The sequence below is a fragment of the Chionomys nivalis genome, chromosome 4 (genome assembly GCF_950005125.1).
Source record: "Chionomys nivalis chromosome 4, mChiNiv1.1, whole genome shotgun sequence".
Taxonomy (NCBI): Eukaryota; Metazoa; Chordata; class Mammalia; order Rodentia; family Cricetidae; genus Chionomys; species Chionomys nivalis.
In genome coordinates this window covers 73335737-73353014 of record NC_080089.1, presented here as the reverse complement: position 1 = coordinate 73353014, position 17278 = coordinate 73335737, and the positions used below count along the sequence as shown (strand labels likewise).

Below are 17278 nucleotides of genomic sequence, written 5' to 3'. Positions count from 1 at the left end.
CTGTCAGTACTGATAGGGAATCTACTGTACTTCTTTCTGCTGGCTTCATTTTTGAGTAGGAAAAATGATCTCCATGTTGTGTATTGGAGAGTTGACCTGGAATGTCAGGCTTTCTTCGAGCAAGACAGACAGGCCACAGAAAAGGCAGTACTTCGACCAAGACCCAAGAACAAGGTACCAGTGTAGTACTCCTGTCTACAGAAAGAATGAGAAGGCGCTGCAGTGCCTGACACCGGAAGTCCCTTCCCAAGAGCTGGAAGTTCTCATCATTCGGCTTCCCTGGTAATTTCTACCAAATTTAAAACATTCGGTCTTCTAGTAAATATATTCTGAAATACCACTGACATTTGCTTTCTAGTCTCATAACCTACTATCAACAAATATATTGCATCAAATTATCCACCTATATAAATAAATTTGAGACAGTAGTGGCTTCCTGAGAAAAAGGCTAAAGAAATAAAATTGTTACAGGAACACAAATTCTCAGAGCCACCAGAAGCTCAGACTTGTAAGCCACCACGCTTCATAAAACAGAAGATGCATTCTGTTAAATATTGTACTCATAGCATTGTTAAAACATAAGACATGAGCTGGGTGTACTAAAAAGAAACCTGGTGTTATGATTACTATCAGGCATATGTTTGCATGAACAGGGCTTGGCGTTAAGAACGTGAAAGATTGCGTAATAGAGCGAGGACTTGTCTCTACCAGTCGGATCTCCTCGGCTGAATCTGAAGAGCTGTGGGGCAGTGCTTAGGAACGGTTATATTTCAGTCAAATAGACCGGCTGCCAGAAGTAATCCAATTCCTCTGTGTGGAGGAAGCTGCCCATTGGCTGTGCTGTGAGATTTCTCACTTATCTGTAGTTGCACGTGAAACTCAGAGACTTGCTCGCAAGGGTGTATGGAGATCGACCCAGCGGCTCTTCCTAATAAAAGCATTTCACAGTGACTGCGTCTTACCCTGGCAAATAGGGAACTGATGTGAGCTTGACCAAGGGGAAGCCCTGGAGGCATGGGATTTAGATTTAGCTAACTAGAAAGAAATGGAAGCTTGGGGAAGAAGAATGGCTCTGAAAATATTAAACCAGGCATAGAGGCACTTTCTTCATTGCTAACTATCGCAGGATGGGATAAATCCGTCTGTAAAATAGATCTTCAGTGGCTTGAATCATTTCACGCTATGCAAAGGCTTGAGTATGCTAACAAAGTCAGGACTGGCTTCCCACAAACCTTCTTTACCTCTAGGGTACAGAATACATTTTTAAAAAGTCTCTGACCTCTGTGACCTGAAGCCCAGCTCGGCCACAGCCTCCAGCACCTTCACAGAAATCCCGGTGTTTACCAGAGGGACACACTCAACCCCCACATCTAATTCTGACCTCCAGAAAAATGCAACGAGGGGCTTAGAAGGGGTGAAAGAATAAAAAGGCTGAGATAGAGATTTCAAGTTGCCGACATATGTCCAAAATATAAATAAAATACTAACTTTAAGTAAATTTCAACCCAGATTTTTTCTGTTATTTTCTTATTAAATGATCCCTCTTCTTAAACATGTGTTAGCAACATTACCTATGACTAAATTTAAATGTTCAGCTTCATTCTGGAATTAAGTGAACTAATTCATGAGGACATGCGTGGAAAAGATAGGTTTTGCTTTACTGTAAGAAAAGTGTGCTTAAATTGATAATCACCTATCTTCTGCATAGCATGAAGATAATTCCATTTCCAGCTAACAGAGAATGTCACTTACTCTGTATGCCTTGCATTCTGATACCAGGTATATTTATTTTTTTAATTTTAAAATAACCATCTTAGATTTTATCCCTCTTGCATCTTATTGAAGGTTAGCTGACTTATTGGCTGCAATGGCCCTGAAGACATTCCAGTCTATCATTTATTTGCTTCTGGCATCAGTTCAGGTAATTAGGTCATTATCTTGCTGAGTTGATCTAGAGTTTTTCCTGGAAAGATGAAGCATATTGGAAAAGGCAGAATTGAAGTGTGCTCTCCCGGATACGGTGCTGAGTGAAGGGCAAAGTCTACGGAGGGTCCTGGTGTTTCTGTTTTGTCTCATTTGTATTCGGTGGGGGAGGATGTAATAGAGAGGGAAGATGGGTTTGGACTGCAATCAGTACTTTGCTTTGGGCAAATGATGAGAGAATGCAGGGTCAGTGGAATGTGGAGTTTGTTTGGAAGGATCGAGGCCCAGGATACTGTCACTAGAATCTACCTATTAAAGTCAACACTATATCCATACCCAGGTATGCAAAAAATGTTCTTTAAACTTCTCTCCCTTTAATTCCACAGATTCTCTCACTCCTGGAGTCTTTACAGGCTCTTAGGCTTGAGCTCCAAGAAAATACGCAGAACTCTATAAATATTCCCCAGTGCCCCTCCATCTTATCCGGTCTTGTCCCATGGGACTGTGATGTCATAGCATCATTAAATTTCTAATTCCTTGACCTCAGAGGGAGACCCTTCAATTAGGCCAGTTCTCATTAGTTGACCTCTGTATTTTTTCTTTTTGTATGTGTTTATGTGCACAAGCATGTATGTGTTTATGTGTGTCAGCATATGTGTGTTTACAGACAGAATTCAGAGGTAGATTCAAGTCTCTTCCTCATTTGCTTCTCCACCTTCCCATTGGAGACAGGGTCTCTCACTGAAGCTGGAGTTTGTTGATCTGACTAGACTGGCTGGTCATTTGAACCCTGGATCTCCTCCTGTCCCTGCTTTTGCATCACTGGCATGCAGGTGCATAGCACCATGCCTGGCTTTTTTTTTTTTTATTCTTTTTCACTTAAAATTTCCAACTGCTCCCCGTTTCCCATTTCCCTCCCCCTCCTCCCACATATTGCCCCCTCCCCCCCACTCCCCTCCCCCTATCCCCACTCCACTTCTCCTCCCCCTAGTCCACTCCCCCTCCCTCTCGATACTGAAGAGCAGTCCAAATTCCCTGCTCTACATGAAGACCAAGGTCCTCCCACTTCTATCTAGGTCCAGGAAGGTGAGCATCCAAACAGGCTACGCTCCCACAAAGCCAGTTCATGTATTAGGATCGAAACCTGGCTTTTTAAATGTACTGGAAATCTAAACTCACTTCCCTGGCTGCATATCTCCCCAGCCCCTAATTGAACTGCTAGTTGAGCCCTTGCAAGTTGCAAGCAGGGAGGTCATGCCTTTATTTTAGCCCTGTGAGAGTCAAAGCTTTGAAGGTAGTGGCATTCACCTGCACTGCTACTCTGCAGGACTGTGAGGTACTAAGCTAAAAATTTTAAGCTACAAAGTTTGAAGTTATTTGAGGTGGAAAAGCAATAAAGTCCGGGCTCCTGATGGCATTCCTACCTGGACTCAAATCTATGATTCTTTTTTCCACTAATTTTCTTATGGAAACAAATTATTAAATGTACATCAAGATGTAAAAAACGTGCATCTCAGTTACATTTTTTTTAATTTTAGAAAGTAATTACAACAAGCTACAGAGACATTCAATAAAAAACTACAGATTAGAAATCATGTGCCCAACTAACATGTTCATTTTAAACACTCTCTTTCTGGAGGAATTGTATGTAAGACATAAAATATAGCTTTTGTTTGCTTTTTATTCTTTTGCTCTTCAGTTCTCATTATCATTAAATCTACCATTATCTACCATTTGTTTGAAGAGAAGTCTCCTGTGGCCCAGGCTGCCTTCAAGCTTATTATGCAGCTGAGGATGACCTTGAACTTGGGAGATTTCTGTCTCCATCTCTCAAGTGCTGTGACTAGTGGCAAGCATCCTCAGACCCCATGATGTGGTGCTAAGGATGGAATCCAGGGCTTCGTGCATGCTATGCAACCCCTCTATCAACCAGCTATGGTGCGGGAGAATTGTCTGAATTCTGTCAGTTTACACGTCAAATAAACGCTGATTGACTGGTATAGGCGGGAAAACCAGACAGGAAGTAGAGGTGGAGCAATTAGAACAGGAGAATTCTGGGAAGAAGGAAGCTCTTTCCGCAGTCCTGCCCAGACACCAAAGAAGCAGGATGTGACTTGCCCCGCTGAAAAAGGTACTGAGCCATGTGGCTAACATAGATAAGAATAATGGGTTAATATAAGTTATAAGAGCTAATACAAAGCCTGAGCTAATGGGCCAATCAGTTTATAACTTATATAGATCTCTGTGTGATTTTCTTTGGGGTCTTACTGGCTGTGGGAACTGGGCAGGACAGAAACTCCAACACGCAGGCCCTCATGTTATGCAACTATATTCTCAGACCCGAGTGTTATTTAATTCTTAAATCAATCCAGGAAAGAAACTGGGGGATAGAAAAGATGAGTGTCAGGGTATTTGTATGATCCTGTAGCAGAGGTGGCATGCCAAGGGGGCGGGGATACTTGGTGCAGAGTTTAAAGATGTGGTGAAGGGATGGTGATAGAGAAAAGGGTTTAGAAGGAAAGCCTTGGCTGTGAGGTACTCAGTTGGCAAATCCGCCAATAACTCACATAAAGAATGATTAAGACCCCCAATTCATCAACTTTTAAACATTTACAATACCCCTGAAATTAATTTCCTTTTTCACTGGTAGTGTACAAGTTTCTTTTCAAATGATTCAAGTTTACAACTGAACATGGTTGATAAAAGTGGGAGAAAGAAATGCTAAATACTTTAGGCCCATATAGTTCCCTATATGGCTGATGGGCTCTGAACTGGATAAAACCATTGATAGTTTTCTTGTTATTTGACCAGAGTATTACATACTATCCATCTTCTGTAACAGTGATGGCGGCTGCCTAGGGGATCCCCATGTTCTTTCTATGGCACAGACAACCGAACACTGGGGGAAACAGAAGACCCAAGCTATGGAGAAAGGGAAAGCAACAGCTTTACCCTTCTAGAGGGAAGAAGCCTCAGGCTGGGAGTGCCTAAAGGGAAGTTGGCATGGGTATTTAGGGGGCCCACTGGGTCCTCCCCGTTCCCCCATGGGTCCTGTGCCTTCCCATGAATCCTCCCACGAATGGTTCTCTTTGGGAACAAGAAGCTGGCGTTTCAGGGATCTGCTTTCACTGGTCTACCTATGCCCCTCTAACTTCCTTTTATTTCCGTCACTTGTGCTTTCACAGTTATAACCTCTGCTGTTGAATTTCGTTCGTTACATTTGCCCAGGTAATTCCTTACCAAACCACCCTCCTATCCATGATTCTTAGCATCTTAGGTCTGTTAGCGCACTTGTGATTTCACCCTGCCACTTGTGGAAGTAGTTCTAAAGGCTTTTCTAAGCATGATTGACATATCAGAACTGGGTCTGTGCAAAGAATGGGGGAAATGGGTGGGGCGATCTATACCCAGACCTTATCGACAAGGCAAAGATTAATAACCAATATTATTTTCGTCATGGAACGTCAAACCCAACAACAACCCCTCAGCTCAGTTCTCTGTTCACCAAGACAAGGACTTGACCTCTGTCTTAATTTTCACTTGGTTCATTCCAGAAACATCAAAGACCTCTCCCATCTAATCTTAACACATGTGAATGGTAGATACTGGATATTATCGATGCACCCAGACCAATGAAGTTAAGTCCAGTGTCTTTTATCTTGTAGCCAAGTCAGAGAAGCTGCACCACCACCTCCACCCCCACCGCGTGCGTGCCCTTAGCCCCAGTCATTACAGCCCACTGAGTCTTGCTTTCCAAGTCATTTCCGTGGCAGCTGGCTGCTGGGAAGGTAAGGGTAACGGAAAGGAGGAAGCCTGGGGAGAGTAGATGGCTCCTCTGGGCTTCTTCCCACTCTGCACTGCAGCCGGGAGTCCTGCTAAGGTACCAAGTGTCCGTGTAACACATGTGTAGAAGCAGCTTCACTGGGATGGAGCTACAAAGCAGCTGCCTGAGATTCTGCAGCATGAGCCCCCCCCCCCCCCACACACACACATTAGATGTGGGTCTGTGACACCACACCCAGCCAGCACTCTATCCCCAAGTGCAGCCTGGCCACAGGAACTGCTGAGAGTGATTACAGCTTGAACTTTCCCTACAAAGCAAAATCCAGGAAGGCAGCAACTGCTGAATGGATGCACCAAGGGTGGGGGGTGGAGAGAAGGGGCATTAGCTGGTGAAAAGCAGACAGCGTTTGTTTTTATAATTAGAATGACATCGTATTGATTTTCACGTTTGTTTCTGAGCACACAAAATGTCCTAAAGATGTCTTGCAAACACCACAGTAATATGTCCAATGTATTATGCCAGGAGAGCCAAAAGACAGGGTTAAGTAATAGCTCAATTAAATTTCATATGTGTAAATAAACTCTCTTTCTCACACACACATACCCCTAGACAATCACATGCACACATACACACTGACATATTCACACACAGAGAAAGCGGTAAAACAAAACTTAAAACTGCGTGATTTAACTCTCCACACTAATGTTCTTACCCACTCTGGGCTCTGTCTCCCACCTAAGAGATTAAATTTTGTTTGATAAACATTCAGTTGCTAAATCTCAAAGTTCATGTTCCTTACTGTGTACCTACCCATACACTTGTGATCACACACACAACTCCAAATTACAGTGTTGTTGGGATAATGAGGGCCGAGGAGGAGAAAGTGAAGATTCAAAACCGGGTTTCACAGCAAAAACAGACATTGGATAATAACCCCAGTAATCATTATGATAAAGGAAAACAATCTTAGATGAGGTGGCATAAGAAAAACCTTGCCCTGCGCTCAAACGCATCCTCGTTTTCCTTTCTAAAAGCAATCTTCTCAAGGGGGTTCCATCTGCAATCTGCCACAACAAAACCAAGCAGCTATGGGAAAATGACACATAGAGATACTGCTCCTGGCAGGATGCTGCACACTCTGAGCCCGCCTCTACCACGTGTGCAGTGGACGTTAAACAATAGCCCTGCTGACAAGGCATTCCACGTGCTGTAACTTTACCACTTTAGCTAAACAATGGTGACCTTGGGAAGAAACCGAGCCAATTATCCTCAGAGTGGTACCTTTGGCCATGGGGCTTTTCTCAATGTTTTCCTTTTACGTTATACCAATATTAACCATTGTACTCCATGGGGGACTAAAACTTATGTACTGAAAATTTGTTTTCCCAGAGCCAACTTGTATGCTACTTTGTCATGGTAAAGTTTGAATTTAGCCACAGATTCTACGCTATTGGAGCGAATATGACCATTGATCCGGTAAACTGTGGGCCCCATGTATTCCTCATGGTTTTTACTCTACACACTTCCGAGACAAAGCATTGGATGTATTTGGAAAATATAGCTTATTCGTTTTTAGTTGGCAAAATTCATCTCTCATATATTCTTCCTTTTTCTTCTTCTCATGTATCTGTGTGTGTGGTATGTGCCTTCCTGTGTGTATGCACCTTTGCCTGTGTGTGGATGTCTGTATATGCAGTTAAGATTGATGTTCAGGACATTCCTCTATGATTCTTCCACTTTATTCTTTGAGACAGAGTCTGTCAATCAAATTCAGAACTCACCAATGAGGCTAGCCATCTTTCTGTGGATGGGGGAGGGGTGGGATGAAGAGAGTGATGCCCTGTCTCTGGCTTGAACTGCAAGACAGCTGTCATGCTTACTAGACAGTTACATGGCTTCTGGGGATTCGAACTCTAGTTTCCTCGCTGTGGGTCTTTAACTATTGTTAAGAGCTTTAACCACTGAACTACCTCCCAGCCTAGAATCTTTCTTAATTTTTTTAAAAACTAAATCTTACTATTTCCACCAAAACTATAAAAATAAACTCCCTAATTAGACAGCAACATTGAAGACCCAAAGAACTTTCTAACAGTACAAATAAATCCATTGTGGAAAGAAATTATGAGCTGGAGATTACTACTGATGGCAGAACCAATTTCAGCATTGTTTCTTTTCTGGACTTGGGAATCTGCTTGAACCCTGTTACACTGCAGTTTCTCCTGCCTTCCTATCGGCTGTCGTTTCTGCTGTCAGGTGTGCCTGTCAGTAACCACCTTTTGCGTATATGTTGCTGTTTCTAATCTGTCATGTGAGAAATCAGATGACCAGAGCTGTTAGGACTATGTGTAAATTAAAAGCCACATTCTGAGAGATAGCAAGAGACCCTCCTTCCCAAGAGTACCGAGCAATCTTCCAGAAGCTGCTAGCCCTTTCTTCCCAGCATTCCTCTTATCTAACTCCTGCCTGATGGTTGCAACAAACTGGCTTCCATCTGCAGGAACTGTACTGTGTAATATGCAATGAAGGACAAACCGGAGATCAGGAACAGACCTGTGTCCCCATACAGGGGTGACACCCAGGCAGTTGCCTTAGACACACAGAGACTGTCTCACCTCTGTTTCCTCACTAGTGAGTTGATAGTGGCGATCCAAAATCTCCACAGCCAGTAAGGTGGATTGAGCTAAGAATGAGCTGCTCCAAAGAAAATATTTCAGTGTGTATGGGTGATGTATTTGTTCATGTGCATATTTGCAGGTGCATGTACATGTATGTGTGGATACATGTGGTTTGGTGGGCTGAGACTGATTTTAGGTGTCTTCTGCAATTTCTCTCCATACGTATGTCAAGGTACGTGCCTGGAGTAAAGGACAAACTTGCAGTCTGTGCTTTTCTTCTACTGTATGACCATGTGGTTGAAATCAAGTCATCAGACTCGGCCACTAGTTTGTTTGTTTGTTTGCTACTGAGCCACCTCAATGCCTGATCATCTTAGTTTTGGAGGCAGAGTCTCACTGAACACGGAGTGTGTTCATTTGACTAGACTGGCTGTCCAACAAGTCCCAGGGATTCTCCTGTCTCCACGTCCCTAGACAGGGGTTCCAATCGTATGCCACGCCCTGATATTTCTTCCATGGGCTCTGGAAATAGAATTCCTGGCCCTCGTGTGTGTGCAGCAGGCACTTTACTGGATGAACTCAACCCCCAACCCCAACAATATCCGTTAAGAAGAGCAATCACTATGTCTCAGATATACTGGCCACAGCCACCTGCTGCCTGGTTCTGTTTTATTGAATAAAGTTTTATTAAAACACAGCCTTGTCCATACTGTAAGTATTGCATACAGATTCTCTGGAGTGACAAGAGAAGCCATAAGGCCCCAAAGCTGAATATTTTTACAATTCAGCCCTGTGTTGAAAAATTACTGAACCATCCCATCAAGAAATGCTTTATCTTTCAGCAAACAAGAGTTCATTTTTCCCCCACAAAAAATAATTAAGAGGCTCACTGTGGACTATGTTCTAATAGCAGCACGAGTTGGGCAGAAAACATTCAGGAATAAAAATAACCAATATATTAACAACACACAAGAAATTCAAAGTATAGGTTTCTTTCTGCCCTGCAAATCTGCTACTGTAAACATGGAAGCCCTCAGAAATACGCCAAAATTAATGTCTAAAAGGAATAATTAGCTCAGAGCTGAAAATGATTTCTGGTGTGAACGTAGGGGAAGAGTGGGTAATGCATTAGTCCTATTGTGTCAGCCAGGCAGCAGTGAGACCCAGAGTCCTCAGTGCCAAACACGCTGTGGGAGCACAAATATTAATCAAAATGACATCTCCAATTTTTTCCCTTCCTAATCAGGCCTAAACATCACGGGACATCCAGTAGATCAATAAGTAAAACTGGAAGCTCTCAGCACTCGACACTGTAGCTCTGCCCTCAGTCAGGACAAGAGCCTTCGGTGTTAACCAACAATCCCCTATTCTGGTCATCCAGGAGGTGAGCATGTCCACCTATGACCCCAAAACATCACCCAGACATGCATCCAGCCATGCCACCTGTCACAGAAAGAAAGACCACATACAGTTTCAGCATGAAATCGGCATGGGAGTGTGGCTCTAGGATATGTCTTTTCTTTCCAGGCCCCTTTCCTTGATTTCCTCCCCATTGATACTTGCTATCCCCTCTCCTCTGGGCTTTGGAGGTGTGCCGGTGCTGGGAAGTGTCTGACTCACTTCAGTCAATTGATTCCTCCTTTGTGTTTCCAGGAGGCTGAATACTGGAACAAAGAACACATCCAGTCACGTGATTCGAACCCAGTCAAGTGAATTGCACAACCACAGGCAAGGGGACAAAGGCCCAGAAAAACTCCTGGAGTCAAAAAGGCATTGTCCTCCCTCCCTCTCAGGAGGCATCAGCTTTGGGACCCTGTGGGATGTGTGGAGTAGAAAGCTCAGGGCTGCTTACAGCCAGGCATCAGAGAGGCAAGGACTGCGGTGCTGGGAGCTCCATCCTCCCACCACTGAACATGTGATATTACACTCATCCATCCATTCAGCCATTCATTCAACTGTGTGCCAGGCACATCAGTGAGCAGGCACATGCTCTTTCTTAGGCTCCTCTTAAACAGTTTCAGTCTTAAACAGTGTTTCCTGCTCCCTAACACGAAACAACACATGGGAAACCTCCCTGACTCCATCTTTTCACCTTTATATAAAAAGAATAAAAGTAAGAGATAAAGCATGAGAGAGATGATAGTACCACTTTAGCCAGCTGATATCAGGCTTGGTAAGGGAAAGATAATCCCTTCAATCTTAAGTAAATAGGACTGGAGAGATGGCTCAGAAGTTAGGACAACTGACTGCTCTTTTCTGATCTGGGTTTGATTCCCGGCACCTTCATGGCAGCTCAAAATCATATATAACAGTAGTTCCAGGAGATCTGACCCCTCTCCTGACATCCACAGGCATGTGGTATACAGGCATATATACTGGCAGAACACCCATACTCATAAAATAAGTATATATAAACCTCAAAGGGAAAAAATGCAGAGACTAAAGACAACCCTCAACAAAGTTAATACCAGACCCAAGGCTAAAAGAAATTAGTCAAACTTAGTTTAGAGGGGGTTAGAGGTCTGGTGGTCATTGGGATGGAATTTGGGGAAAGTGGGGGACATGTCACCCATATGAAGACTCAGATAGATATAAATAATACTACTTCCAATCCTGAGTGAATTCCTAGATTGAATTGATATTGTTTCAAAACAAAGGGGACAACAAAATAGTTAAAGTAGTTAACAAAAGATAAATATCTTCATTTGGAACAAACATCCCATAGGTCGGTTTGACAGTAAACATGTACTTATCTGATACAACACTTCTACAGAAACAATATTCATAAGCAATTCTAAGAGACTCCTGAATTAAAATATGTTCTGTCTATGACGGTTACTACATTGAGCATTGCCCATTGGACAGCCCAGCCCAGCCATTCCCACTGCCTGTGTCTTACTCTGTGCTCACTGAGGCTGATGCCAAGGACCAGCCCCTTCACCTCTGATGTCTAGTGGGGTTAAATAAGGAAGGTGGTTGTTAAGAGGATGAGAATCGCTTCATTGCTTTCCCTCCTTTGAGCCTGAATGTCTGGCTGCAACATCCCCTGAACTTCCTGGTTTTCAGTTGCACTATGGTTACTTCTGCTTCATTTATTGGGGCTTGGAAGATAGGGATGGAGGGTTGGGGGTAGAGGCTCATGTTGCTGCCCATGCCCACACGTGAGGGAGCTCATCACTCATGCCCTGATTCCCAACCTACTCCTTCACCCCTACCCACACATGTACAAATTTTCCATTCATGAATTTCTCATCCCTTGACAAACATCAGTTGAATTCAGCTTCCTGCTGGAACTGTGATTGAAATATAATGCACGCATCTGTTTATGAGCATGGAAATTTTTACATTAGTAAGGCGATAGCATTTATAAAATACAAGTTCTGATAGCGAGGTAGAATTGTTTCTTTTAACTTTGTAGTAGAACCAGGAACATTTGGGAGTGACCACATAGTTCTTTATTTGTTCTAGATCCTATTTCCTATGAAAAACAGGTTTGGTCACCTAATATCCCCACTCAAGTGTGCAACTACATAACGAATAAGCACTTAGGGTTCACAGGAAAGAGCTTCACAACCGCAGTTAAGAGGTACTATATTCTTTGATGATGATGATGATGATGATGATGAATATTACTGATGACTTACTGCTTGTTTTCCAATATGAGAGGTATGATTTAATTTAATCAGTATGATTACATCTGCTCCACAGACAAGCCTTGCAGATAAGCCACGTGATTTGCCCATGGCCAGTAGCTCTTGCCTATCAGATCCCAGAGGCAGTCAATACTTTGGAATCTCTTCTATCCACTATATTCAACTATCACTCAGAGCCTTAGAAATCACACAGATTTTTTTTTAAGTGTTTCTAATTTGAGCTGAAAAGATGGCTCAGTAGTTAGGTGGTCTGGCCGCTTTTGCAGAAGACCTGAATTCAATTTCCAGCACCCATGGTGCTGGAAGTCAACACATAAACTCCAGTCCCTGGGGATCCGGTGGCCTCTTCTGGCCTTCTCCAGTACTAAACGCACATGACACACAAGCATATGCCTAGGCATAACACACGTAAAAGAAAAGCAAGAAACGATAAAATAAAAATTATCATGCTTTTGGGTTTATTGTGTGAAGGGTCACCAGGGACCTAGAACTGTCTCCTACTTCTCAGCTATGCAATCTTGCATATTCACACAGAAGGTGTGGCGTGCCCCATCAATACAGTAATGACTAGGATCTCTCCTCTCTACAGGGCAAGTTGTACGGAGTAAATGAGAAAATGAACACCGAAGCCATCAGAGCTTTTAAAGTCGAAACTCCGGTGTACAAATCACCATCATTAGCCCGCAATAGTCAAAGGGAGAGAAGGCTGTAATTCTTTGGGCAAAGTCTAAGTCCAAACTATATAAGGAACTCCCCAGCCTGTTAACAACACCCAACTCAAAACCACCACTGCTGATCTATCAAAGCCATGCAATAGGTCCCATGGAACACACTCCCAAGAAATACGTGCTAACTCATATTCAGTAATTACACCTCCTTTATTTGGTGTGTTCCCAGGCCTTTCTGAAATCTGTTATTCTGTCTCCAGACACCTAATCAAACTTTAAAAGAAAAAGAAAATCCCTTCAGTGTTCAAAGACACAACCTCTCTGGTATGATATCAAAAAGTTCAGTTGAACTACTTAGTCTTCAGTTTCCCTGACTCAAGTTTTTTTGGAGTTTTTATAATTAATTATATTCCATTATTACTCATCATCAATTAGCTCAAAATGTTGCTGAGTTGGTGACTGTGCTGAAGAAGGCAGAATTTAATGATAATTTGAGACCAGTAGGACACTAAATTTCTCTCTTGTTAATAATTAAAGTAGATAACTTATGTTTTTATTTATAGCTTCCAGAAATATCCGGCTCATTCCTGAGCTCTGCCCTGTCAGCTAGTCATCATCTGGTCAAGATCTGACTTCGGCCACCGTGTTTTATCTCCCACACTTCCACTGCAGCTATAAATGTAGCCCAACCCAAAGTGAAAACAACTGAGGTCATCACTGTGTGAATTATGGAACTTTCCATCCGGACAAACGCTTGCACGCTCCTGACAGACAAAGGAGAACTAGGGCTCACCTCTCTGCTCACCTGTTTCAATCTCCCAGATGTAGACAGAGTCATCTGCACAACCGACGATTAGAAAGTTCTCCACTGGGTGCCATCGGACTGTCCTCACAGGAAAGAGGTGCTTCCGGGCGCGCAGGAGGCACTGTCTCCCTTCCAGCTGAAGGAGAGCCACAGAGTGGTCGCCACACACACAGCAGAGTATCTGTTCGTCACTTACCTGGAGAAGCACAAGAGACTTACATAAGTGAAAAGCTGTGTGCTAGAGTTAGCCTTCCCCCACACTCAAACATGCACACACTGTTCTGCTGTACCCATCTACAAGAATGCATTTGTGCATAAACAGAACTTCTTCACAGGGCGCTCATGAATCAGCTGTAGACACAGAGCAGAGTTTCAACTCCCTGACTCGCCAGAAAGGTCACGAGACAGGCATGAAAGGGAAAGGGCACATCCAGATCCTCTTGTAAGACAGTGAAGGGTTTCCATCACTCAGCAGAGGCAGGCAGCAATGCTGATGTCGGAAACAGTGCAGAACACAATAAACCCCAGACCTCATTTGTCACCACAAAAAGAAGCTATTTGTGGACACGAACTTAGGCCCAAGGGTATCGAGAGCGGAGACTTTCCACTTAAAGCCTCAAAATGTGATTTGGTTTGGTTCCCAGAACTCCACAGTTTCTAATCCAAACAGGAAACATAGTGCAGACCCAGTCTATAACAGGACAGCGTTAGATGGCTCCTGCTGAAGGTGCTCCCTCGAAAGTACAAGGGCATAAGGAGTTTTACAGCCCTGAAGACACTGGTCAAAGTCATCAGTGGTACCTTCACCACCTAACTTGGGAAACTAATTGATAAAATGAAAAAATTAAACAAGGTTAATAAGTGATGCAGGCATGTAGCAGCGAAGAACCCTTGCCCAGCATGCACACAGCCCTGAATTAATCCTTAGGACCATGCGGGGCTGCTGACTCATCCAGAATGGATGGCTAGTCACTGTGCAGGCACTGGACATCATGCCCCACCCCCCCAATTTTAAGGAGACTAAAGAAATCCTGAGGAGAAAAAACGTCACAAAATGGAAGATGTGATACATCTGGAGGCTAGACTTTAGAATGGGTCAGATGTCACAGCTCTCCAGATATCCTCCCTTGTGGAGAAATGGTATACTCCACAGGTCCTGGAATGTGAGCCTCCAAGTGATCCAGACACACACACATGCGCATGTATGCATGCACGCAGACACACACACAAACATGCACAAACACACACAGAGAGACATACACAGGCACACGCAGATACACACACAGACATATGCGCGCACCTTCACCCACATATACACAAGCACACACACATACACAAACACACACACACACTCATATGTAACACAAAAATATAAATCAAATGGTCATGCATGAACACAGGTTGGATGACTCACACCGGGTTGATCTAACCCTGTTTCCTAAACATTTGAAAGTTAGAAGATGAAGTAGTATATAGGAAAAGAGGCAGAATTGTAGAATAGTAAGCTCTTGGAGGTAGAAACAATATTTCTTTCTTTCTTTTTTCTTTTTCTTTTTTTTCTTTTTTTTGGTTTTTCGAGACAGGGTTTCTCTGTGGCTTTGGAGCCTGTCCTGGAACTAGCTCTTGTAGACCAGGCTGGCCCCGAACTCCCAGAGATCCGCCTGCCTCTGCCTCCCGAGTGCTGGGATTAAAGGCGTGCGCCACCACCGCCCGGCTAGAAACAATATTTCTGAATTTATACTTTAAGTTCTATAACTCCCCCCCATGCTGATGTCCACTATATTCTTTCAACAAATCCCTTTTTTATCTGACTTGTTTTGATTGGATTCTGGCACTAACAGCTTCCTCACCCTGTGGCTGGAGCAAGAGGCTAAAAGAACAGGAGAGACAGACTTGGACTTCTGTCCGGGAGCAGAAAAGAGAAAAGGATTGAAAGGAGCAGGAAAGAACGTTGGGAATAAAATATATTCCACATTATTCCAAATGTCCACATTGGAAGTTTCTGAAACAGCATTGCACTGTTTCGTTTAATCCTTAGTGATTGAGAAATACGTTTCTCCATGTCTTAGCCCAAAATACAGTGCCAATTTCTCCATGTTTACACTCTATGGAAATAATTTTATAAACCAATATAACTTACCAAACACCTTATCTACAATTGCCATATACCTTTTTTCCCCCAAAATCTAGTTCAGACTTTAACAAGGACCTCAGCTCTTTGTTAATCACTGGATTTAAGTTGATGTCTCATAAGAGGACAGGCATTATCTATATTTCCTTTTCCTCATAGATTGATGTTTATAAATTCAATATTTATCAAATGTTCATCCAGTGCTTATTAAGGAAATCAAAGCTAAATTTTAATACACAATATACACTATATATAAACTTTAATTTATATATTTCTACATTCTTTTACTTGCTTTTGTAAAAACTTTGAAATTATTTTTAAAAAATTAAGACAGAACTAGGGAGAAAAAATGATTACTTCATGCATAATTAAGAATATTTTATAAAGCTATAATTGATCCAATGTTTACTTTAGCAACATTGTTTGTGTGACACATTATAATAAAAATAAAAACCATATTGAAAAGTTACATGCAAACTTGTCCGAAGCAGCTAGCTAACTGTGGGCAGACAGAATGTGCGTATTTTGTTTGTTTGTTTTCTACTTGTGTGAATACAGGGTTTTGTTGTCATTTGCTTTTTAACTTGTGTGTTAGGTTCTACTCTCTTTATTCACTTACGTTCAGGTTCTCTGGTGGCATCAAAAGTCTTGTTACTGGACCAGCTTCCAAAAAGAACGTGTGCAGAATTTCTTCCCTAAAAATATCCCACAGGATCACACAGGAGCCTTGATCCCCAGACACCATCCAGCTTTCGTCTAATTTTGAAGCAAGACCGTGAGGGTAAAGTAATGAAATCACACTCTGGTGATGGCCTCTGAGAAGCGTATGACAGGGGGGATCTGGAAAGTGGTCAGACATCAAGTATCACAAAGTTACTTTTAAAGTAATTCTAAGATTTTTGTTCCACACATTTTTAACACATGCACACAGTTGGCTAAGAAAATTACTCAGCAGCCTTGGTATACCATCTCAAAGAGCTAAATGCCTCCTCTGAAGCTAGACCAACCTTTGACCGAGGCAGGAAGCTTGGTCATTCAAGTCCCCTGTTTGCTGATGGCTGCTGACACGCTATAGCATGGGGGAACTGGTCACTTACCCCTTCTTCACTTGAGCGGCCAAGTTAAATTTAACAGAAAAGAAAAGCAAATTGCCACAGGATGATTTTTTACAGAAGATATTTGAAATGATCAAGTTCTACCTCGTTTCCATTGCTTCCAGATAAAGTATACCAGACTCGAATAGGTTATCAACTCCTTCTGTCGAAAGCTGGGCACAACGTTTAAGCTTTGGTGCCGAAGGAGTCAGCACCTTACCTGTGAGCCGATCACTTCCTACATGTGCTGCCACAGATGTGAACATCTGCTCCTTTCTTCTGACTCACAGATTCTACCCACCTCTTTAACATACGAGCAATAACCAGCCTCACGTAGGACAGGCTGGTGGGTGAAATGAATACATTCTCAGCACAATGCCTGGCACCTGGAAAGCATGGGGAGCCTGGGGGCGTGTGGGCAAGTGACCTTCCAACCCGGATCTAAAATGGAACTCAGGTCTCCCGATGAGCCGCTTCCTTTGCCACCAGCCCCTGCTGCTGCCTTCATTGCCACCCACATTTTCCAAACTAGAGGCGACCCTTTACACTTGCATTCTTTGAACTGAAACAGAATCTCCTCAAAGATCTGTTATTTTGTTCTGCTT

At 42.9% G+C, this 17278-nt stretch overlaps 1 protein-coding gene across 1 annotated transcript in view; it reads right to left on the bottom strand.

Moving 5' to 3' along the window:
- Wdr72 (WD repeat domain 72) overlaps positions 1–17278 on the bottom strand; it is a 170915-nt gene that overhangs the window by 114329 nt on the left and 39308 nt on the right. The window contains exons 12-13 of the mRNA XM_057768149.1: positions 16199–16419; positions 13449–13644 (exon numbers count right to left, since the gene is read on the bottom strand). Of these exons, the coding sequence (XP_057624132.1) occupies positions 13449–13644; positions 16199–16419 (417 nt within the window). The remainder of the gene's footprint in view (positions 1–13448; positions 13645–16198; positions 16420–17278) is intronic.